This window comes from Parasteatoda tepidariorum, chromosome 2 (genome assembly GCF_043381705.1).
Source record: "Parasteatoda tepidariorum isolate YZ-2023 chromosome 2, CAS_Ptep_4.0, whole genome shotgun sequence".
Lineage (NCBI taxonomy): Eukaryota > Metazoa > Arthropoda > Arachnida > Araneae > Theridiidae > Parasteatoda > Parasteatoda tepidariorum.
In genome coordinates this window covers 90,315,380-90,338,907 of record NC_092205.1, presented here as the reverse complement: position 1 = coordinate 90,338,907, position 23,528 = coordinate 90,315,380, and the positions used below count along the sequence as shown (strand labels likewise).

The following is a 23,528-nucleotide window of genomic DNA, read 5'->3' as shown; positions in this document are numbered from 1 at the left end:
GTAACAAGAACAAATCTAGTTCAGATGATACTTCATCGCATAAAAAATACGCGGAAAAAAAATTTTAATCTTAGAACAGAATTTGAAACAAGATTTAAAGATTATAATTCTTTGGAAGACAAATTTTGTTTGTTTTGTTTGATTTTCTCAATAAATATAGAATCAGTATCCAGTTGTATGCAAATGGAAGTGATTGAGATTCAGTGAGACTCAAAGTTGAAGGCAAAATTCATTGAAGTGGGTGTGCTTGAATTTTACGAATATTTACCGGCAAGGTTTAAAAATACGCGAAAACTCGCATCTGAAATTATTTCCATGTTTGGAAGTACTTATCAGTGAGAGCAATTATTTTCCGTTATGAATGGAAATAAATCTCCTGTCCGAAATCGTATTAATAACGCTCACATTTGGTCAATTTTGAAAGTAGTCTCGGCCTATAAAATTTCTCCCGAAATAGAAAAGATAGTAGCAGAGAAGAGATGTGAAGTATCAGAACGTCAGCAATAATTTAACTTTATACATGTTTATTAGAATGTACTACTCAAAATAAAACTATTTGTTTCGATGAACATTGATTTTTTTTTGCGGCCCACCTAAAGTTAAGCATTGTTTATTTGGCCCAAGTTAGCTTTTGAGTTTGACACCCCTGATCTAGATCATCGATCATAGATTTATCGATGGAAAAAAAGAAGAAGAAAAAAAAGAGTCCAGAAAATTATCACGTCAAATATAAAGGCTTGTTTTCTTTATAGAATTTACTCATCATTTTTTGGGGTGGGAAGAAAGTTGTCCACTGGCGATCGAAATGGGCTACAGGTGGTGTAGAGCAGAACTCTCTACCTATTAGAATACTTCGCACGTTTTCACAATTAGCGTGTGGAGAGTCTTAAGAGATGGAAGAACGTTAGTTTCTGTCTTGATTTTCAAATAGATTAAAAACTTATAGGTCAGGAAACCATATGATTAATCAAAACTACATTAAACATAGCTCTAAAAGAAAGCGTCGTGGGAATTTTAAAAAATGTTTTTGATAATTAAATACGAAAAATATCAAGAAAGAGGAAAATATCGTTGTTCTTTCCTTGAGAAGAGGGTGGTCAAGACATGGAACCGGTTTTCTTCCTAAATTACGTGTTCGAGCGTTGCCATCGCGAATAGTATATTATTAAGAAAACAGATTGCTGCAAAACAAAATATACCCCCTTTTCTTTTCGATGGGCAATAACTAATTATATTGCTGAGAGTCGCATGTTGAAGAAAATAATGTCGAGCTCAGGCATCGTTGGGGATAGCAGGATTATTCACAACAAGATGGCGAGAGAGCTGCTTCTCCCCAAGAAGGCTATTCAAATGAAAAACCCACTGCAGGTAGTGCACTCTATTCAGACAACTGAAGGTCGGCAACATCTAGAGAACGTGGCAGATCAGCAAAGGACGTTTTTCTCAGGCGACGATGCATCACGATTCAACTCCATCCGAAGAGTATAGAGAAATCAAAAATGGAAAATTTTATCTACTTGTGGTCATAGTGGGAACGCGTTCATCGCGGGATGTCTCCGAATTTATACAGGTGCCTGTTTCTTCCCCAAAATCAACGTTCTACTTGAATTTGTTTCAGTGAAATGAGGCTTGTTACACCTAAACCGAAACAATGACAACATCGCACGTGTTGATCAAAAAGCCAACATGCACGTGCAACAGGCGCCTAGCAGACTAAAGGCCTGGTTTTTCAGGACAAGTCGGCGTTACAGAACGTCAGCATGAAGCTAGTGCTAACCCCTGATTGGTCAATTTGTGAGTGAGACAGCATACGTCATCGAACGCTCAGCTTGAACGACGACTGATGTCCAAATCAACTACAGTTGGATTACAACGTAACGTTAACGACAGAAGCAAGGCGGACAACATCCAGCAGAGCATTGAAATCAGTCATGATTTTGATTTTAACATTAAATATAGCTTCTTCTTCCTCTTCTTCCTCATTTAGCTAAGCTATAATGTGTTTTTTCTTGGACAAAATGTTTGTTTACGTTATTAACGCATGCGCAATGCAAGATATTGTCTGCGTTGGACCGACTGCTCACGCTGAGCTAACAAAAGAGTATTTTGTTGGCGTCAGCGGTGCATCAACTTCCCGCTGACGCCCAGAGAAGGCGCTTGTCTTAAAAAACCAGGCCTTAAGACTTTCCAAGCGGCAAGCTTCAAAGAGGGAAATCGGTAAGTAGAAGGATGCGGCAAAAAAAGGAACTCAATATTGGTTTATTTTTAATACTTGAAACTTAGACTTACTTTCGCTTCCAAACTTCTATGTAATAGATCCTACAAGTTGTAACAACATGTAATGGTCAAAATATAATAAAGACAATGAGCAACATTTTATTGTAGGTTGGCGTGACCTGGAGGGTAAAGTTCCTCGCTCTGCTGCAGGAGGACGTAACAGCAAATTGGAGGACCTCTTTCACCAGATCATCAACTCGAGGCCTGGAAATGCCAGCGAGATTAAAGGTGAGAGGATTTTAGAAACCTCTTTCAATCTGTTAATTATCTGTAGTATTATTTGTAGAACAAATATTTTACAAAGACGGGGGGGGAGCGACAAAGGAAGGTATTATGGAAAAATAACATAACACCATAGTATCTGAAATGAGTAGCATAATGCTGTTTAAATATATAGGATATTTTAAGATTTGACAGAATATCGTGAATTTGTTATTAAAAAAGAATTTGTTGTTTAATACAACACCTGCTAACATTTTATAACCGTCGTTCGACAGCCGACCTAAATTTTGGGTTTACGACTACTAATGTCCAATTCCGTAGCCTTGTACTTTTGAACCCAATCTAGAAGACAATGCAACTCCTGTAACAAGTATGGGAAGCAATTTGCCTTCGTAGAGGATTTTTCGATGGAACTAACCTGCATTAGCCTTACATGGAGAGGAAAACCACGAAAACCTCCCATGGTTAGCTTGATGACAAGGGGACTTTAACCCTTGATCCATCTACCACTCAGGATATTTTACGTCAGCACTGTGGTCGGTGCGAGCCGGATGCGGAATTCGTATCGACCAGTGATCGCTGGGACTCGAACCCGGTTCACCTCATTGGAAGGCGAACGCTCTATCCCCTGAAACATCAAGGCTCTGGCTAACATTTTAAAAAAAAGAAGATAAAAAACATAATTAGCCCGAAGGCACTTTTTAAGATTACCAAATTACCCCCTGTTCGCTATTGCTCACCAACCCCGATGATTGCTTCGCAGTAATTGCTATTTCTTGGCATGAAACAGGTGAAATTATTCAACTAAAAAGAACACTTGTCCCGCCACTGCCCATGCCCATAATATTAAGATCGATTAGCGAACATAAATCATTTTTTCAAGTAATCATTTTTTCAAGTAATCATTTTTTGAACTAACATTTGCAATTAAAAGTATATTGTTTTAACAAATTAGTGGTGAGCTCGCAACTGTAATTTAATATTTTTTTCTTACCAAACGAACGGATGTACACCGAAGAGCTATTACATTATGACCACCCTGCTAATAACATGTAGGACCACCTTTAGCCCTCATAACTGCTAGCGCCCGCCGTGGCATTGATTCCACAAGGTGCTGATAGGTAGTCTGAGGTATCTGGTACCAAGCGCTCACCAACTGGTCCTGCAATTCCCTCACTTACGAGTGTGTAGCGTGGCAGCACGAATTTGGTTTTCCAAGTAGGACCACAAATGCTCTATTGGATTAAGGTCAGGTGAATTTGGGGCCCAAGACATGACTTGAAAGTCACTGGAATGTTCCTCGACGATTCGACCGTTATGACATGATGCATTATCCTGTTGGTAAACACCATCCCCCGCAGGAAAAACTGTTGCCATGAAAGAGTGAACCTGGTCTGCAACTACGTTCAAGCAGCTTACAGACGTCAGGGATTGTTCTATGAGAATTATGGGTCCTAATGTGCCCCATGAAAACATTGTTCCTGGGCGAGAAACCATGAAAACCTGGGATAGCCCATTGTTATAGATGGAGGGTGGTCATAATGAAATGGCTCTTTGGTATATTTTAAATACAATTTTTGCTTTCATCTCTTTCTGCTTGAAGCAGAAAGTTAATCTCTAGTTCATTTAACGAATCTCTTTTTTACCGCAATTCATAACAGTATATTAATGCAATTTGAAACCAAAGAATAATAACTGTAAAAAGTTCAGACACCGATTTAAATAACTTTATCTTAAAATGTAACATAGAATCGTATTATTCTAACAATAGTAATAAAAACAATCCTCTTAAAGTCGTAATTTAGGAGAGAAAAAAATAAAGTCAAAAACGTAATAATAACAGTACAGGTAAACACTGTTAAATTAGGGATGCAAAAATACTTATAGGGAAACATTACCTTTATTATTTATCCATTCGAGTTCAAATACATTTTTTTAAACTTGTTGTAGATGACAATATGGGTGAAAAAATTGTAATTATTTTATAAAAAATAACTAAAATGAAATGTTTCTTTGTTGACCTAAGTAGTAATTGACTTTTCTTTTTTTTGAATTATATGTTTAGTAATTACGTATATAGTAAGATTAAGAAGAAGAAAAAACTTTATTCACGTTCCATCCTCAGTACCTGCTCTTTTAAAAGCTTTGTTTTAAAATGCTTTGATCTTAAAATGCTTTGATCTTAAGCAGAGTTTATGTCAGATATTAAAACAGCCCTATTTTTGTGTAACATGTGGTACTAAACTGCTACAAATTTAAAATGTACTCAAATGAAAGGAATGTTATCGGAATATATTGAAATAGAAAATATTTTCAGATCTCTCTGATACTCCGCAGCAGCAGAGAAGACAGGTGCGGAAAAGTATAAAACACCTCTTCACTTCGGCACCCAAGTTTCAGAAAAATATGAAAAGGTACGCATTCTACCTCTTTGTAAAAATGAAAAATAAAAATAGAATAGTGTTTGAATAGAATTGTATTTGTTTTCAGGGGTGTATTCCTAGCGTGTTTGTTGTATCATGAGGATAGAATGATCGTGACAGCCGAAGACACACTTCCCATTCTAGAAGTGGATGAAACTTCACCTCTCAACACAGATTTCCATTGGATCATGAAAGTAATTATCCACTATTTATGTCCCACGACACACTCTCGAATTTCACAATGATCTAAGCTATCTATGTCCCACGACACACTCTCGAATTTCACAATGGTCTAAGCTATCTATGTCCCACGACACACTCTCGAATTTCACATAATCTAAGCTATCTATGTCCCACGACACACTCTCAAATTTCACAATGGTCTAAGCTATCTATGTCCCACGACACATTTTCTAATTTTACAATGCTCTAAGCTATGTTCTACGACACACTCTCAAATTTCACAATGGTCTAAGCTATCTATGTCCCACGACACACTTTCTAATTTTACAATGCTCTAAGCCATGCCCCACGACACACTCTCAAATTTCACAATAGTCTAAGCTATCTATGTCCCCCAACACACTCTCGAATTTCATAATGGTCTAAGCTATCTAAGTCACACAACTCCAAAATACTCTCTTTACTGTTTATACCCCGCAATACTGTCCCACGTTACACTCTATGTTCCGCAATGCTCTCTGATTTCAAGATACTCTCTATCAGCTACAAGTCGCGAAACTACTGTAGTCGCCACTTTATTCCGTAGTTTGTAGCATAGTGCGCTACAAAAAAAAAACAGTAGTTACTAGTGACTACTGGCAACTACTTTTAGCGTGAGTTAAATAAAGAAACTAAGTTCAAACGCAAAAACATTTTTCGAATCTGATTTGTGCAAATCCCACGCGTGCGCGTCAACGTACGCAATGAGAATGCCTCTGTGACCGAGCGTTAATAAGATTCACTGATGCTCGGAAAAATGGGTGCGAAATCGGTCTAGCGGTCACCCCCTGGAACCATTAAGATCTAGTCCTGGAACGTGAAGATCCGATCATTAGATCAAAAGTTTGAGTCCTAGAACGTGAACATCCGATCATTAGGATCAAAAGTTTGAGTCCTAGAACGTGAAGATCCGATCATTAGGAAATCAAAAAAAAAAAAAAAAAAAAAAAAAAAAAAAAAAAAAAAAAAAAAAAAAAAAAATAGTAGTCCGTTTTTGTTTTTCACCCCCTACTGTATTTCTTGGGGAATATAAAAAAGATCACTTAAATCACAAATCATATTGATCACTTAAATTACAAATATTTGATAATTTCTCAGCATTTCTTAAATCAGCGTCGAGAAAAGTATAGAGTTTGAAGGTTGAAAGAACAAATTCGTAAAAAAGTGCTTCAGAATAAAAAATAAAAAAAACTATTTCATGTCAGCATGAATTAAAACTTCTTAATATCTCCTCAGATGTAACCAACCCAATTTTTTTTATTCAAAATCATCTTGAATGTTGGTGAAAATGAAGTTCTCCAGTTATGTTTGTCTTCTATAAGTAGCGAAAAAGTAGCTTTGACTACGTTTCGAAAGTAGTTCGTAGTCGCTACATTTTAAAAAAGTAGTTGGATGGAATGATTTATGTAGGTGTAGACATTTGAGGTTTACTAGGTAGTATTTCGTTTGTTTTGGATGGTCGATTTTGCAATTGGTTTTTTATAAACATCGGTCTTAAGCACGTTAATTTTTTTTCTTTCTTTTTGTGTCGATGCAAACTCGTTAGCAATATAAAAACTAAAGGCCTGGTTTCTTAGGACAGGACGCCGTCAGCTGGAAATCAGCGCTAACCTCTGATTGGTCCATTTGTGCGTTTGATAGTATGCGTCATCGAACGGTCATCTTGAACTACAATTGCCGTTCAACTCAACTGCAGTTGGATTACAGTGTGACGTTAACCACAGAAGCAATGGCGGACAACATCCAACAGCACATTGAAATCAGCCAAGATTTTGATTTTGACATTAAACATAGCTTCTTCATTAAACATAGCACCCTTCATTTAGCTCAGCTATAATGTGTTTTTTCCTGGGCGAAGTCATTATTTGTTCTCTAAAACACTGGTCCACAAAAACAAAGTCAATACAAATTCAAAATAAGTATTTGTTTACGTTATTAACGCATGCGCAATGAAAGATATGCCGACTGCTCACGCTGAGCTAACAAAAAAAATATTTTTTGGCGTCAGCTCTACGTCAACTTTCCGCTGACGCCTAGATAAGGAGCTAGTTCTAAGAAACCAGGCCTTAAGCTAACAAACCAGTATTTTGTTGGCGTCAGCGGGACGTTGACGTCCCGCTGACGCCCATATAAGGCGCTTGTCCTAAGAAACCAGACCTTAACAATGTTTTTTTTTCCATCTTTACTTATTTAACCAAATGTTTCTTTTAAATAAACATTTCAGGTAGCATGCAGCTCGTGGGAAGATGTGAAAACTCTGAGACAAGACATGGAAAAAAGTCATTCATCATCAAATCTTCATTTTAGAAGCAAACTATTGCAAGCCGCTGAGCAAATGCAGGTAAGTCTGAAAGTCAGACTCAGTTTATAGCTACTTTAATATCCTTATATCGAGAAGCTAATAATGTTTAGCGTTTTAGCATCATTCCTACTCCATACTCTTTGTAAATAAAATTGATGTCCTCACTTTTCCCCAACCTGTTGCCATGGTAACGGCAAATTTTGCTTTTTTTTTCTTCTCCGCGTCAGTACGTAACAGTAAGTAACTGGAGTATACTGTGCCGGGGAAGAAACAAGACATGCTGAAACCACGGAAAAGAAAGGGAAAATGTGGAGAGTGGGAAAATTAAACTAGACTTCTTTTTACAATTAGTACAGCCAGGGCCGGGATAGCCTGGTTATTTGGACACTGGGACCATGTCCAAGAGGTCATGTGTTCGATCCTCACCGACCGAAGACTCCCCGTGTAGTAAATCGTGACTGATGCACACTAAATCTGTCGAGTCTCAAAGTCCTCCATGTTTCCATAGCAAATCATACCTCTGGGGGTACTGATCCAGGAGTTCCCTTGTCTTCTGGATTGGTTCAAAATTACAAGGCTACGGAGTTGAACATTAGTAGTCGTAAACCCAAAATTAGGTCAATTGTTCAACAACGGTTATAATATTATAATTATAATATAATAAATAAGTCTCAAACTGGAAGACAACTGCCAGGCAGAGGCAGGCCTGGAGGAAGTTGATTGAGAAGGCCAGGGCCCACCCGGGGCTGTCGTGCCATTGAGGAAGGAAGGATAATATAATATAATTAGTACAACCAATAACTGAGTGAAATATAAAGAGTGTTCCGTAATCAATGTGCATTTTCAAATCACATAGGACTCTAAATATAATCATAGACAACAAACGAAAATTTGCCTTTAAATCGCACTATCCCTAAAGCGTGAAGTTAATTATCTTTTAAAAGAATCGCATCTCCGACAATCAAAACAAAATTTCTCAATATTATTTCCCAATTTAAAATGAGATATCTGGAAGATCTACTGCCATAAGAAATGGTGTAATACAGAAGTCCCGTTTCCTGTTTTTAACGGTGAAATCCTTTTCTAAATATCTCTCATTTGAATCTTTCCTCTGCCATTTTAAAACATAGCTAGAGCCTAAACTCTTAGTTCCATCATTTCAAGATTGGCCTCAACATAAAAAAGTGCATCGGAAACAATGCCTCGCTTGCCTGTAGCTAGAAGAAATACAATTCTCTCCCTCATATTACCTCACTTTCCCCAAAAATGCAAAAAATATCCAAAGTAGTATTTATTTAACAGATATCATTCAAAATTATCAGCAACAAAAAATATTTAAAAAAAAGCTCATCAAACATTTAATGGGTCGCCATTTTGATCACATTCCATTATTATTATGGGATGAATCTGAGATGGCCTCCCATCCAAAATTAAAGCTTCATATGTGTGGTACATGCGTACCAAGTTTTATGATTCTATCATTAAAGGCGCAATTCCTTCAATTATTTCACCAATCTATCGGACTTTAGATGTTTATCTATTCTGGGCGGATTTTCCCAATCCACGCCTGCTATATCAATAATAAAAGTGTACGTTCTTAAGAAACAAATTCGAAGCAAATCTTGAAGATACTAGTATCAAGTGATAGAGCCGCGATGGCTCAGGGGATAGAGCGTTCGTCTTCTAATGAGATAAACCTGGTTCGGATCCCGGTAATGGTTGGTCGATACGAATTCCGCATCCGGCTTGCACCGATCACAGTGCTGACGTGAAATATCCTCAGTGGTAGGCGGATCATGGGTTAGATTCCCCTTGCCGTGAGGCTAACCGTCGGAGATTCTCGTGGTCTTCCTCTCTGTATAACGCAAATGCCGGTTAGTTCCATCTAAAAGTTCACCACGAAAGCGAATTTCTTCGAATACTCGATCCAGGAGTTCCCTTGTCTTCTGGATTGAGTTCAAAATGACAAGGCTACGAAGTTGAACATTAGTAGTCGTAAAATCAAAAATTTTGTCGGCTATTCAACGACGGTTATAATAAAAAATCACAAGTGATTAGTATCTTGACCAGGATCACGAGTGATCTTCTTAGGGATCTTGAAAAATTTTTTTTTCTATTCCTCGCCAAGTCTTGCGACTGCTCTCCTCTTTAAGATGGAGAGTATTTATATATAATATTACAATTCATATTATATATAAATACTCTCCATCTTAATATAAATAATTACATATAAATACTCTCCTCATTAATATAATTATAATATTATAATTATTATTTACAATGCCTGCTATGAAAGACTTTGATTGTAGTTTATCTTCGATTTGCATCAGTCATAGTTAATGTGCACCTATTGATTTGATGGGAACTATGAAGTAACAAATGAAATGTTTTGTTCTGCAGGCTGCACTTGGACTACAAGATCTCGGACAACTTTTCTACGTCCCACTCAAGGACTCTGAAGGCACAACAGTCTTATGTACTGTGAAGCATGTCCAGGATCCCAAATCCATGGCGGCTTCCTTATCTGTCAGATGGTCACCTCTGCACAAAATCCAGAGGAAGAGAGCCAACAACTCAGACAGTGTACACGACCTACTTCTGGACTCTCTCCAGGTAATTATATCTTTCAACTAAGGTGTGAGGCCAAGATAGCCTTGTCGGTAGGGCGCTGGGCCCATGTTCGAGAGCTCGTGGGTTCAAACCCCGCCGGCCGAAGACTCCCGTGTTGTAAATGGTGACTGATGCACGTTAAATCTGTCGAGTCGCAAAGTCCTCCATGTTCCCATATCTTTGGGGTACTGGATTAGAGATCGATCGTTCTCTGGTTCAGGTCAAAATTACGATCTGTGGATGAATGAAGGGATGTATGAATAGATCCGCCCTGTAAACGGGTGTGACGTAAGGGTGTGGCAGAGGTCGAATTCATGGCCATAGATGGCGCCACTGGAAAACAAGAACAATCGTACCCCTCTGCCTAAACAGGCATACGGAGAGAGAGAGAACTAAGGTGTGGTCTGAGCATGTACGAAGTATGCATATTTCGAAAACAAGCACAAATTTACAATTATTAATCCACATAGGCCGAGAAGAAGAAAAATTGTAAATATAAAATGTCCCGGTGAATTTTACCACTTCTGATTTGGAATGCAAAATTTCCTTCTGAAGAATTAGGATTTCCGGTGTTTAAAATGTAGAATTAAGGCTTCATAAAGGCAAATTTGTCAGACATAAAATCTCAAGGCAGTCAGACAAATATTATTGTTAAATGTCAGCTTAATCTGACAAATACGTATAACACAATTTGAAAATTATACATTAAAACTTTATTTTGTTTAAATTTTTTGAAAAATGATATTAAAAGAATAGAATGAGTTAAGTGTGTCATCAGAAAACAGGAAAAATAAAGTTATTTACTTTTTATCCACTTTGAGGTGTTCTCTTAATTCAGCTTTTTTTTTTCTTTTTTAAAAAAAAAATTCGAATCGAGTTTAGAGACGTTTTCAAAAAGGAGTTTCGATATTTTTAGTTACGAAACCAGACACAAAAATGTACATTCTCTGACTAAGCATATCCTTTTTTTCGACAGATTTAGATTCTAGAACTTCAAAATCTGGAAAATAGGTTTCTCATATTTTGGTAACAAGAGCGATCCAAAACTTTGACCCCTGAATGTTAATTTTACTTCGCATATTTCGCATATTTTATATCTCGTAAACATTTTTTGCAAGTTTTTTTAATAAAAAATTTGCATGCAATTATAAAATTTGTTTATCCAAAAATAATTCCATGCAAAACATGACGTTTATTAAATATTTTTTATTTTATTTACAAATAGTCAAAAAAAAAAAGATTGAATTGTAAGGTATACAATTTTTTACATCAATTTAAAGAATTGTAATTAAACATGACAAAATAACAAAACTTGATCGGAACTAGTCGGTCGAGTAGTTCCTGAGAAATCAAATGTTTAAAAACTCATATTTTTATTATGATTTCTAGGAGATGATTGTGTACAGTGAAGTAAGCAATAAACCATTACCGAAGGGCCTCTACGTCGGATACATGAAGCTAAAGAGCTCAGTTGATGCTATACGGGTAGTTGTGCCAAGAATGACGCCAAATGTCTTGCCCCATGCCAAAATCAGGGACAACCCGCACGTTTCATGGTAAAACACTTTCTCTATCGTAATAGTGTATTTTAATTGTGCGGCTTTGAGGAGAACTCCTCCGGACTAAAAATCTAGCGCTGTCTGCTGCTATGGTAACAAGTGAGAGCACATTTCTAATGGGGGTGCAATGGAGGAATAAAGGTGTTGATTGACTTATTCACGCTGACCTATGCCTAGATCAAGACAAAACTATTCACCCCACACCCCTATTCGAAGTGACTTTTCCTCGTAACCATGGTAACCGCCACGACGCGAGACTGATGTCTAGAGGAGTTCTCCTGAAAGCTACACTATAGTAGTGAGAGATAGTTGATCTATTTTTGTTTCCACCATAGTGAGGAATGGCAGTGGTTCAAAAGTCTCTCCTCGGGGAGTGGAAGTGGACCAAATGAAGTCCAAATGAAATTCCAGAAATTGCTTTCGGCAGCTACTAAGCAGTTGTTGACCGAGTTGGACATTCCAGAAAATGTGATAGACTTCCACAGGTTTGTATTCATTATATTTTAACCCCCCTTCAGGATCGTGACACGCGATTCCCTCGTTAGAATCCATGCAAATGCACCCGCATTGACTTTCTGTTTGAAACGCCAATATTTAAACGATACTAAAGGGTGGTTGAGTCTGTTTTAATATCTCACGCTATTGGTGGTTCCGCTTCTTTTTTTGATCCGGGGTATTTAAACAGCTGCTCTTGTTTTTATGTTTATATTTTGACAGAGTGAAAACGAGTGGAATAATGCATATTGGGAGCAGTTTGGGGCTCGCTGGTTAATATTTTGCTTCAGTTTTAGGAAAGATTTGCAATCGTTATTTTTTTTAAATGTATAACGAACATTTTATTACAGTATATTCAGATATAAACAAGTATACTTTTCGGCGTACTTAATTGCAATTATGAAATTAGGCTTAACAGAAATATGTATACTCTCGAAGCCTGGATTAACACTTCTTTTTCCTACCTCCAGTTCTGAACAAGTTAATTCTAACAGGTCGTCAGCCTAAAACAAATTTAACAAAATTAATATAACAGCATAAATAAAGAGTAAGCTTTGCCATGTTTTGAGTCTTATCCCTTATTTGGCTATATTTGAATAAAACAGTGCCGTTTGTTCTATTTTGGGTATCATCATAGCAAACTTCATTGCGAATTCATTTGGTGTTGCTTTCGTTGCAAGCTAAATTGAAAAAACGCGTTACATTGAAGACACTACAAGTATAATAATATTGGATGGCGCGTTTTTTCAAGCTCAGGCGTAAAATTCAGTCGGAAGTAGGTAGTAACCCGAAAGTCTTTCGGCGAATTTTGACCCCCAGCGTCATCTGCGCTTAGCTTTACAGGGTCAACCAACCGCGGGAGAAACTTTTCATCGCGAATTCTGTTTCCCTACCATTTGTAAATTACAATTTGAGAAATAGTTACGAGTTTGGGTAAACTTAGAATAAGTTACGAAGTTTCAAAATGCAAACAAATTAATGGAAGAGAGAACTTACAGCGTATTAAGAGTAACCATCTCAGAATTTGTCTGCATTCAAAAAAGAATTTTTCCAGTAATTTGAAACTTGATTGTTTACTCTGAGTTTAACTGAATTATCTGGGTTTACCATTACCATTTTTCTTTAAAATTACATTCTCTGGCCAAATTATTAGACGCACTATAAGATTCTACGAAAATTATCAGGTATCTTAATTATCAGGTGATACTATACAGCTTTATTGTTTTTACGCGACCAAAACCAGTTTGCACTAGTTTACGTTCGCGTATCAATTGGTTAAATTAGGCTATATATAATATAAATTTGACGATTGAATAAATTAGACGATATATTATATAAACATAGAATATTTATTATATCAGGTATTATATTATTATATTGTAATAATTAGATCAAATTATTAGACGCACTGTAGTTTTTTAATACATAATTACATGTTTTGCACGAGTTTATCTGCAGTTCTTTTATATTTAAACATACATGTGATGGGTTTTTATTCAGGAGATTTTTATATACTTCCTATTTGTATTTATTTTGAACGTATTGCATTACAACGTTAACCATTTGATACGCGAACGTTAACTAGTGAAAACCGGTTTCAGCCTCGTAAAAACAACAAAGCTGTATAGTATCATCTGATAATTAAGATTGTACATAGATACTTATAGTGCGTCCAATAGTTTGACCAGGGACAATACTTTTGTAGGTGATATCCTTAAATGAATTCTTTCGCAGGTATTATGATGTGGAGGTGATCGAGCTAAGTGAGAATGTGACTTTCATCTTGGTGCTCCCACCAGTGGACAGTGTCTGTTCTGTTCCTGGTCAGTGTGATGAAATCACTTCTGACTGTATCACCCTACCCATACAAGTATTTGAAATGAGTACGTACACAAATAGTTTTCATATGCATTTTATGTAATGACCTCTTGGTAGATTTTTAAAAATTAGATACAAATAGTCCATAATTAAAAAATAATCAATTTTTTTTATTATACTTTTGTCATAATTGGGATACGTGCCGGTAATAAAAAAATTTTTTTTATCGTTTAAAGTTCTTAATTTATGAACTTAGTATCAACATTTTTACAAACTTCACATGATCATGATAAAATAACTAGTTTCTGATAAATATTGCACAGAAAATTGTATAAACTTTTTTAAATTTAGAACGACAATCGACACGGCAAGAAAAAATCTCTTTTTAAAAGATTGAAAATTAAGCACTTTTTACAAATCCCGAATTAAAAAAAAAGTACCTTCAAAGGCTTTTAAAAATGTAAATCAAAAATAAGCACCTTTTAGCACTTTTTAAAAACGCTACGCACCCTGTTACTGTATTGAACCTATTTTTATTGTCTTCAGAAATATAAGCTTGAAGCGTCATTTAAATGTGCCATTTTGCATTTTAATGTTACGACTGAAATGTTTTTAAGGATCGAAGTAGCACTTTTGAAAGCTTGTTGTTATCATCTGAATGACATGAATAAAACAAAATATAATGAATAAAACAAAAAATAAAAAAAAAAGTATTAGTTTTTTATAACATCTGATCTAAGGCAAAATTAGGAAAGTGGCCACTTATAATTGCAAGCATTGTATATGATTTCTTTTTCAGTTCACATGACAACATACCAACCTAGTTTCATTACAAGGTATTCACGATTGTCTTCCATACTGGAAATGGACAACATGCTAGCTCAACACGCACACAGAGAAGTAAGAATCCACTCTTTGCTTACTGTTTTAATCTAATTTTAACACCTTGCTTAAAACGAAATTTTAATTCATTTTAGAAAATTTTGAGTAGAATAATTTTTACGAATCTTCTACGTTCTCTTGGTTCTCTGAAATTCTTGATGAAATAGTTGATAGTTCTTTCGTGCCCTATAATTAAAAATTTCTGTGCGTAAATTTTTTTTATTTTGTTTTTTAAGAAAATGTTTAAAATAAGGGAAATTTAATGTCTTACTCCTCGCTCTTCTCCCTTGTCAGCAAAAATAAACAAACTGCTCCCTGGTATGCTATATTAAATAAAGGTTCGTGATGTGGTCGCACCTTTTTGCTTCACTCACATAGCGGGTTTGTTTTTTTTAATAAAAGTCGTTAAACGTCCTTGAAACATTAGTAGTCGCAAACCCAAAAATTGGGTTTGCGACTACTAATGTTCAACGCCGTAGCCTTGTAATTTTAAATCCAATCCGGAAGACAGGTATTAGGAGAAATTTGCCTTCGTGAAGGACTTTTTGATGGAACTAACCCGCATTTGCGTGACATGGAGAGGAAGACCACGAGAACCTCCCACGGTTAGCTTGACTGCAAAGGGACTCTAACCCACTGTCTGTCTACCACTGAGGATATTTCGCGTCAGAACTGTGGTCGGGGCAAGTCGGATGCGGATTCGTATCGACTAGCCATCGCTGGGATTTGAACCCGGTTCACCTCATTGGAAGGCGAAGGCTCTATCCCTTGAGCCATCACGGCTCTATCACTTGTGATTAGTATATTCAGTAATTGCTTCGAATTGAAAACGAATACTTCTATTATTGATATAGCAGGCGTGGATTTGGAAAATCCGCCACAAATAATAAACATCTAAACTCCGATAGATTGGTGAAATAATTGAAGTAATCGCGCCTTTAATGATCGAAGCATAAAACTTGATACACATGTACCACATATATGAAGTTTTCATTTTGGATGGGAGGCCATCTCAGATTCCTTAGCAGACGTAAACCCAAAAAATTGGGTCGCCTGTTCAAAGACAGTTAGAAAATTAATTAGTGCAGACCATAATTTAAGTTACGGAATTAGACACAAAAACGTATTTGCTTTGAATAAACAGACCGTTTTTGTTGGACGGATTCGGATTTCTGACCCCCAAAATATGGGCAGTATGTCCGAATAGAATTTCAAAAAAGTCGTATTTTAAAAATTCGATTATTCGACCGATTTCACTCGAATTTCACATTTTACCATGCAAAATTACATTCGTTAAAATGATGTGAAAAATTGTATATCTTATGATTCCGAAAGTTTTTGACTAGTATTAAATAAAATAAGAAATGATAAATATTTATTAAAAGTTAATTTTTGCATGAAATTGTCTTTAGTTAAATGAATTTTATAAGAGTGTGCAAGCATTTTTCAAATCGCTTAAAAAATTCTTGAGTTATGGCGAAATATGCAAAAGGTAAAATTAATAATACGGCGTCCAAACTTTGGATCGCTCTCCTGACCAAACTATTGAGACCATTGTTCTTAGATTGCAGCTTGTGAAGGTCAGAAATCTAAATCCATTGAAAAATAGGCATATTTATTCAAAGAAAGTATGTTTTTCTGTCTAATTTCATAACTTAAAATATCGCCTGCACTAGTTATTTAGCATATGAGATCACCCTCTCCAATCATTAAGAATGATCCGATCATTAGATCAAAAGTTATTAAGGGTAATCCATTTTATATTTTGAGCACTCTCTAAAACATTCTAGTACTTAATTCAGAAAGTTAAGCGAATTTTTTAACACATTGAAAATATTTTTTAACGCATTTTTAGAAATCGTCTGGTTTTATCGAAAATATTTTCTTGTTGATTGAGCAAAGAAAACGACTTTTTGGATACAATCTAGGATTTACTTCGTTCGTCTTTCTTAAAATTTAATGTATTTATGTTATTTACTTTCAGATCGTTAATTTTACCCCTCCTAAAATTAGAATGATGTAGTTATATACACTACCCTACAATAATGGAAGAGACAGTTTCAGTTTTTGATATTTTTTTTTTAATTTCGAAATACTTGGAGGATTTTATTTTTTTTTTTAAATTTAGAAGTTTTTAGTTCAGACGATTTTTCATAGTTTGCAATAAAGTTTAAATCTTTTAAAGGTTTGAGAAAGCGACAATAAATTATGAAAGAAAGCAAGTATTTTTGAATACTCTATGCCAAAAAATCACGCAATAAGAATGTATAGTTTGTCGAAAGTAAGAACTCCCCTAGCCATTCGTCAGGACCAGTGGCGGTTACTATGCTAAAAAGGTATAACTATTTCAAGTAAGGGTGTGGGATTCGGCGAAAAAAAGGGTATCTTTTTCTCCGGTCTATTGTGTTAGCCCTAGAGTAAAGAGAAGCTACCCTCCCTGAAATGCGCTATTCTTGTTTACACAGCAGCAGACCGCCTCAGACTTTGTGGCGGGAGGAGTTCGTACCGTAGACAAACTATAACTTGTATAGATTACTTTGGTTGTTATTTGCAATGATTGCATAAAATTTCGTTAATCTAGCTTAAATATAATATTTATGCAAATATGAACATTTTTATTAAAAAAAAAAAAAAATTATTCATGATTTTTTGCTATAACTTTAAATATATTCAGTAAAATGAAACAAAATTTTCGGAGAAATTTAAAATTACTTACAAAATTGTTTTAAATTTTGAATAAAATTCGATTTAAAAAAATGCACAATATGAGTATTTAAAGTAGTTCTTTTGTATTGAGCATGCACAGAAAAAATTTAAAATTATTTTTTCATAATTTTGTAGTGAATCGTATTTGGCAACTTATGGAAAAAAATCTGATTAAATATCGTAAAATGTAAAACGTTTCAAGCAATTTTCTAAGTAGTTTTCGTATTTTTTAAAAGAAAGCTCAAAATAATCGGGAGTTTTTCACAAATTTCATTGTGTAGTGTTGTAAATTACAGTACCCTACAATGACTGGACAGCAAAAAGAAAATTAAATATGTGGAAAATCCCTAATCGTTTTGAACTTTCTTTTAAAAAGTACAAAAACTATTTAGAAAACGGCTTGAAACTTCTTACACTTTTAAGATATTTATATGAGATTTTTCCCTTAGTTGCCGAATACGATTCACTACAAAATTATGAAGAAATAATTTTACACTTTTTTCTGCGCATGCACCGTACACCGTACAAAGGAACTACTTTAAATACTCATATTGCGCATTTCTTGCATAATATCTCGCGCATTTTTAAAAACAATTTTTTTTTCATATTTTAAAACAATAATTTTGTAATTTATTTTAAATTGCTCCAAAAATTTTGCTTAATTTTACTAAATATTTTTAAAGTTATAGCAAAAATAAAAAAATAAAAAACTTGAGACAAGAAAAAAAAATTTTATTGCTTAATTTATTGCTTAAAATTTTTTTTTTATTTATTGCTTAAAATATTGTCTGCAGTAATTAATTAGTATGTTTAAGGTTTGGTACACAAAAAATTCTGATCTCTAAGCGTGCTTGAAATATTGTCTGCAGTAATTAATTAGCATGCTTAAGGTTAGGTACATAAAAGTATCTGATCTCTAAGTGTGCTTGAAATAGTGTCTGCAGTAATTAATTAGCATGCTTAAGGTTAGGTACGTAAAGAAATCTGATCTCTAAGTTTGCTTGAAATAGTGTCTGCAGTAATTAATTAGCATGTTTAAGGTTAGGTACATAAAAATATCTGATCTCTAAGTGTGCTTCAAATAATGTCTGCAGTAATTAATCAGCATGCTTAAGGTTAGGTACATAAAAATATCTGATCTCTAAGTGTGCTTGAAATAGTGTCTGCAGTAATTAATCAGCATGTTTAAGGTTAGGTACGTAAAAAAATCTGATCTCTAAAGTGTCTGCAGTAATTAATTAGCATGTTTAAGGTTAGGTTCGTAAGAATATCTGATCTCTAAGTGTACTTTTTTTGCAGGCGTTTTCATCTTCTGAACTGTCAGAAGCTAAAACACGCCTAAACCAGTTGCAAGAGTTCCAAACTCAAGTGGACAACATGTGGAGGGCGATTCGGTGGATCATGGATGTCTTGACCTTTGCCAGGGACAAACAAGGTTCGAACGGCGTTTCTCTCAAGGACGTGTGGACGAATGCCTGTTCTCCCGACAATTCACCCATGATTTCCAACAAAGAGATCAACAGAGCTTCTGTCAGAACATCGGGAAAGCGACAAATAAGACGATGTTCGTCCACCTCTCGTCTGCCCATCACTCATGTAGTCTGCAACGGAGACTGTTTAAAAACAGCTCACAGTGCAGAGAGACTATTTGAGAACAGAAGCAGCCTCCGCAGCTCGTACGCCGGTAGTCTCAAGTCGCTGTCCTCTGCCGACATTGAAATGAGTGGAAGACTTAATACCGACTCGCGAGACGACGAGGACAGCGAATCAGACATCATACGCGTGTACGCCGACTATGAAACTGGACTGCCGAGTGGATACAGTGTACTGCTGTACGTTACCCCCCAGACGACGGCGAGTGATGTGGTGGTGTGTACAGTGAAGCAGCTGAATACAGCTGTGAAAGTAAAAGGCAAGGATGGACCTATATACGATGACGGGGAATGTCACAATTTTTGCCTCGTTGCTACAGCCGGTGCTCGTGAAAGGTGTCTTAACGACGATTTTCAGCCAATGAAACTAACTGGACTGTGGCAAAAAGGCAAGCTATATGTGCGTCGTAAGGACAGCGTCATGGATAATGGTATTGATTAAAAAATTTCACTTGGAGGGGGAAAAAATAAAACAGTGAGCAAATCGTGATACATATGCCAAATATTTTGTCACGTTTTATGTATATTTAAGACTTTTTATTTGTCACTTTTTTCTCTTCAATCATGAGTAGTTACTAGAGTGTTACCTAAAGAGTATTGTTATCATTTCATTTTTTATTTCGCATCTATTTCGTGATCATGAATTTGTCATACTGTGATGTGGGTGTTTAATACTTAAAGGCGACAATGAATTGGCACAGGGGGAAAAATAGATGCTCATTTTTAAATTTGATAATGTGCCTTTCATTTTTTTTCCTTTTAATATTAATTAAATCGTAGAGATCCTGCATCTTGCCCATTCTTAGCAAGAAACCCGATGTTTTATCAACAAAAAAACCAAATCCATTTTTTTTTTTGGTGGATAAATAATTTTTAAAAAAAAGGACAGCAAAATTTTTAAAAACTGTTTCAGAATAATGAATAATTCTAAATGCAGGTAAAGAAAGAGTCCACCAGGTTCCTTACGTTACCCTCTATACAACGTTAGAACTGTAATCGAAATACAATTGCATTAAGATTCAAATTGTTCATTTAAAGAAAGAATTCTATGGAAAAACAGTCGCTGGCTAAATTATTCGTCGCACTATAAGATTCTATGTCAAATTTTAATTATCAGTTGATACTATACAGCTTTATTGTTTCTACGCGGTCGAAACCGGTTTGCACTTGTTTACGTTCGTGTATCAAATGGTTGACATTGTAATGCAATACGTTCAAAATAAATACAAATAGGAAGCATATAAAGAAATCTCCAGAATAAAAACACATTACATGTATGTTTAAGTGCATCAGTATTGCATACAAACTCGTGCAAATCATGTAATTATTAAAAAACTACAGTGCGTCTAATAATTTGATCTAATTATTATAATATACTTGTATAATACCTGATATAATAACTATTCTATATTTATATAATATGTCATCTCATTTTACCTATAGTCAAATTTATATTATATATTAATCTAATTTAACCAATTGATACACTAACGTAAACAAGTACAAACGGGTTTCAGCCACATAAAAACAATAAAGCTGTATAGTATCACCTGATAATTAAGATTTTACATAGAATCTTACAGTGCGTCGAATATTTTGACCAGGAACTGTATGTCAAAAGCTGCGTGAAGTAGCTTTTTATTTAGTTTGTATCCTTTAAACAGTTTTAGAATAAGTTTTTTTAAAAGATTTCTGATAGTGCAGTGGTTGGAGAGAGGGAGGATTATAAGATTCTGAAAAGAGTGATCACTAAGGAGATAAAACTATTTAACTTTAAAAAAAAAACATTGGAATCGTAATCTACAATTTTTTAAGAAAGTGTATGCCGTAGGACTGGGCGATAAATCGATGCATCGGAAAATATCGATTCTATGCAATCATCACCAATCCGATGTTTGGATTGGCAGTTTTTCGAAGCATCGGTAATTGTGATGATGTGTACGATATTTCCCGATGCATCGTTGACATCGATGTCTACGTGCGCAATGTTGAGCTTTGTACCCGATAGTACATCGATGTGTCTGCAAGCTCGTCTCCATGTCTTTAAATATTGAGAAATAATTATTAAAAAATGCTACGTTGATTTTTAAAAAAATGCTTACTAATTATGAATTTAAGCAGTAGTAAATATAAGCTGTACTAGCGTGACGATGCATCGCGATGGCAAAATCTTAACATCGCCCAGTCCTAATATGCAGAAATTATTCTATATGTCGTAAAAAATCCTAACTGACTTGTTTTTCTTAAAGAACATCTTGAAGGTGATCTTTCTCTTTAAACAAATCCATTGCAGTTGAACCTCGCTAACGCGAAATCGACGGGATTATTTCATCTTAACCGAATTTCGTCTTATCCGATACATCATGAAAATAATTTATTACGTACTATTAGTACATGTTATGCACTTCATTAAAGTATTCAAACAATATTATAATGAACCAAACAAATTAAAATAAGTTTAAAAGTTTTAACTACTTCATTAAACTATCGAAATAAATTATTGGGATTCTATTCACATGCTTATTATTTGTGCTTTGTAAACAGTTTTCACGTTAAGCGATAATCAGCATGAAAATTTCATGTTAGACATGTAAAAAATACAACAATAATTTTTTGCTGACTCACGGGAGCGTTTCATGTAAAGCGATATTTCACGTTAAGCGGTTTCGCGCTAGCTAGGTTCAACTGTATTAAATGCATTTATTCAAAAAAATCATATTATTCTTCCTTTAATTTATCCTAAAACCAAATATTTATCTGTTAAAATATTTAATTTCGTGATAAAAAAATAAAAAAAATAACAGTTACAGACCACGTTTTAGGAATTCATTGCATGCCTCTATGACCCCCCTCCTCCCTGCATGCCCCTCACTTTATTGTTGAACAATTGGGTTTCTTTTAATGCTTGAANTTTTTTTTTTAATGCTTGAATCTTTTTTAAAATTTTGCTTATTTATGCCAAAATCACGGATCAAATAAACAGCAACAACCGTTTGAAATAAATTATAAACATCATTCACTCATCATGACTTCATTCCCTCCAGTTTCAATCAAAAATGTTCTAAAAAGAGAATTTTATTAACTGCATGGAATTTCAAATGATATCGAGATTGTAATTTTATTCCAAACAATAATAAATGCCTATTAAAACTTATCTTAAATGTCAGCGTACGGTTATTTTTAATAGAAATCTGTAAAGAACCACATTTTTCATGTGAAAGAGTTTTCATGTAAAATTGATATTATTATGCAGAGAAATAAAAAAATACTTTCTAAAAAATTGTTGATACCATCCATTTATTGTCTATTTTGCTACAAAGTCAAAAATAAATTTGTTCAGCTGAAAAAAATTGTTGCATTGAAATTTGTAAAATTGCTATCAAATAAAGTTTTTTAAGATGCATTTATTTATTTATTATTATTTTGTGCTCTCTCTCTCTCTCTCTCTGTGGGTATGTATGTGGAAATTTTGAACCATTTACGACTAGCTAGAGCACTCAAATCTTTACTGGAGCACCGTGTCTGGTGACGTTTCTGTCCTGCTGCAAACAGAATTTATTTTCTTAATGTAACTTATTCTTAATCCGAATTTTGACCACAATCTTTAATTGACGTATTACTTTGACAGACGCCCGGTGGCAGAGTGGTAACGCTTCGCGCTCCCGTGCCACAGGTCCTTTGTTCGATCCTCGGGCTTGGCAAGGTTGACTCAATCTTTCATCCCTTCAGTGGGTGGATAAATGAGTACCAAGCATGCTTGGGAGCGAAACACTGGGGGTTTCACGTTCGGCTGACCATCTGCTCCTGCACCCCAGAGCCCAAGGTCAACAAAACTGTGATAGGCACAGTAGGCCTTGGCCCTCTATGGGCGGTCGCGCCATGGAGCTCAGTTTATTCGTTTAACAAAAATTTCTATCTCTACCTTCTTATCGAGAATAAGATCTTACTGTCAAATTTTTTACCACTTAGCTGGAATGAACTTTTAAGTGGAGATTTTAGTACTGGATGACTTTACAAGTTTCGATCGTTTCTTGACAAACAGAATTTTTACCTAAAGGAATTTATTGCCAGTTCAAATTTTCAACTCCTTTCCGACTAGTTAGCGCGTTCAGAGCTCAATTAGAGCAATGTAAGTGTTAATTGTTTGCAAAAAATAATAATAATTTTGTCAGACCTTAAATCTAACTTCATCACCGGCAAGATTGGGAAAAGAGGGTCTTTTGTTTCTCATGAGATTAAAAGAAAAAATTTAATATACAGTCAAACCCCGCTATAGTGAACGAAATTTCGGTTCACTATAACCGGGAGTTCACTATATCCGTTACGCAGGCAATTTCACTAACGGTTCCCAAACTCCTCC

At 35.2% G+C, this 23,528-nt stretch overlaps 1 protein-coding gene across 1 annotated transcript in view; it reads left to right on the top strand.

Moving 5' to 3' along the window:
• Positions 1–22,571, top strand: part of LOC107440340 (ankyrin repeat and fibronectin type-III domain-containing protein 1) — a 31,519-nt gene extending 8,948 nt beyond the window's left edge. Inside the window, exons 4-13 of the mRNA XM_071177896.1 lie at positions 2,386–2,505; positions 4,817–4,913; positions 4,990–5,116; positions 7,369–7,485; positions 9,847–10,059; positions 11,446–11,612; positions 11,951–12,100; positions 13,845–13,993; positions 14,728–14,828; positions 18,816–22,571. Of these exons, the coding sequence (XP_071033997.1) occupies positions 2,386–2,505; positions 4,817–4,913; positions 4,990–5,116; positions 7,369–7,485; positions 9,847–10,059; positions 11,446–11,612; positions 11,951–12,100; positions 13,845–13,993; positions 14,728–14,828; positions 18,816–19,610 (2,036 nt within the window). The 3' untranslated portion in view covers positions 19,611–22,571. The remainder of the gene's footprint in view (positions 1–2,385; positions 2,506–4,816; positions 4,914–4,989; positions 5,117–7,368; positions 7,486–9,846; positions 10,060–11,445; positions 11,613–11,950; positions 12,101–13,844; positions 13,994–14,727; positions 14,829–18,815) is intronic.
• The last annotated feature ends 957 nt before the right edge of the window (positions 22,572–23,528 follow it).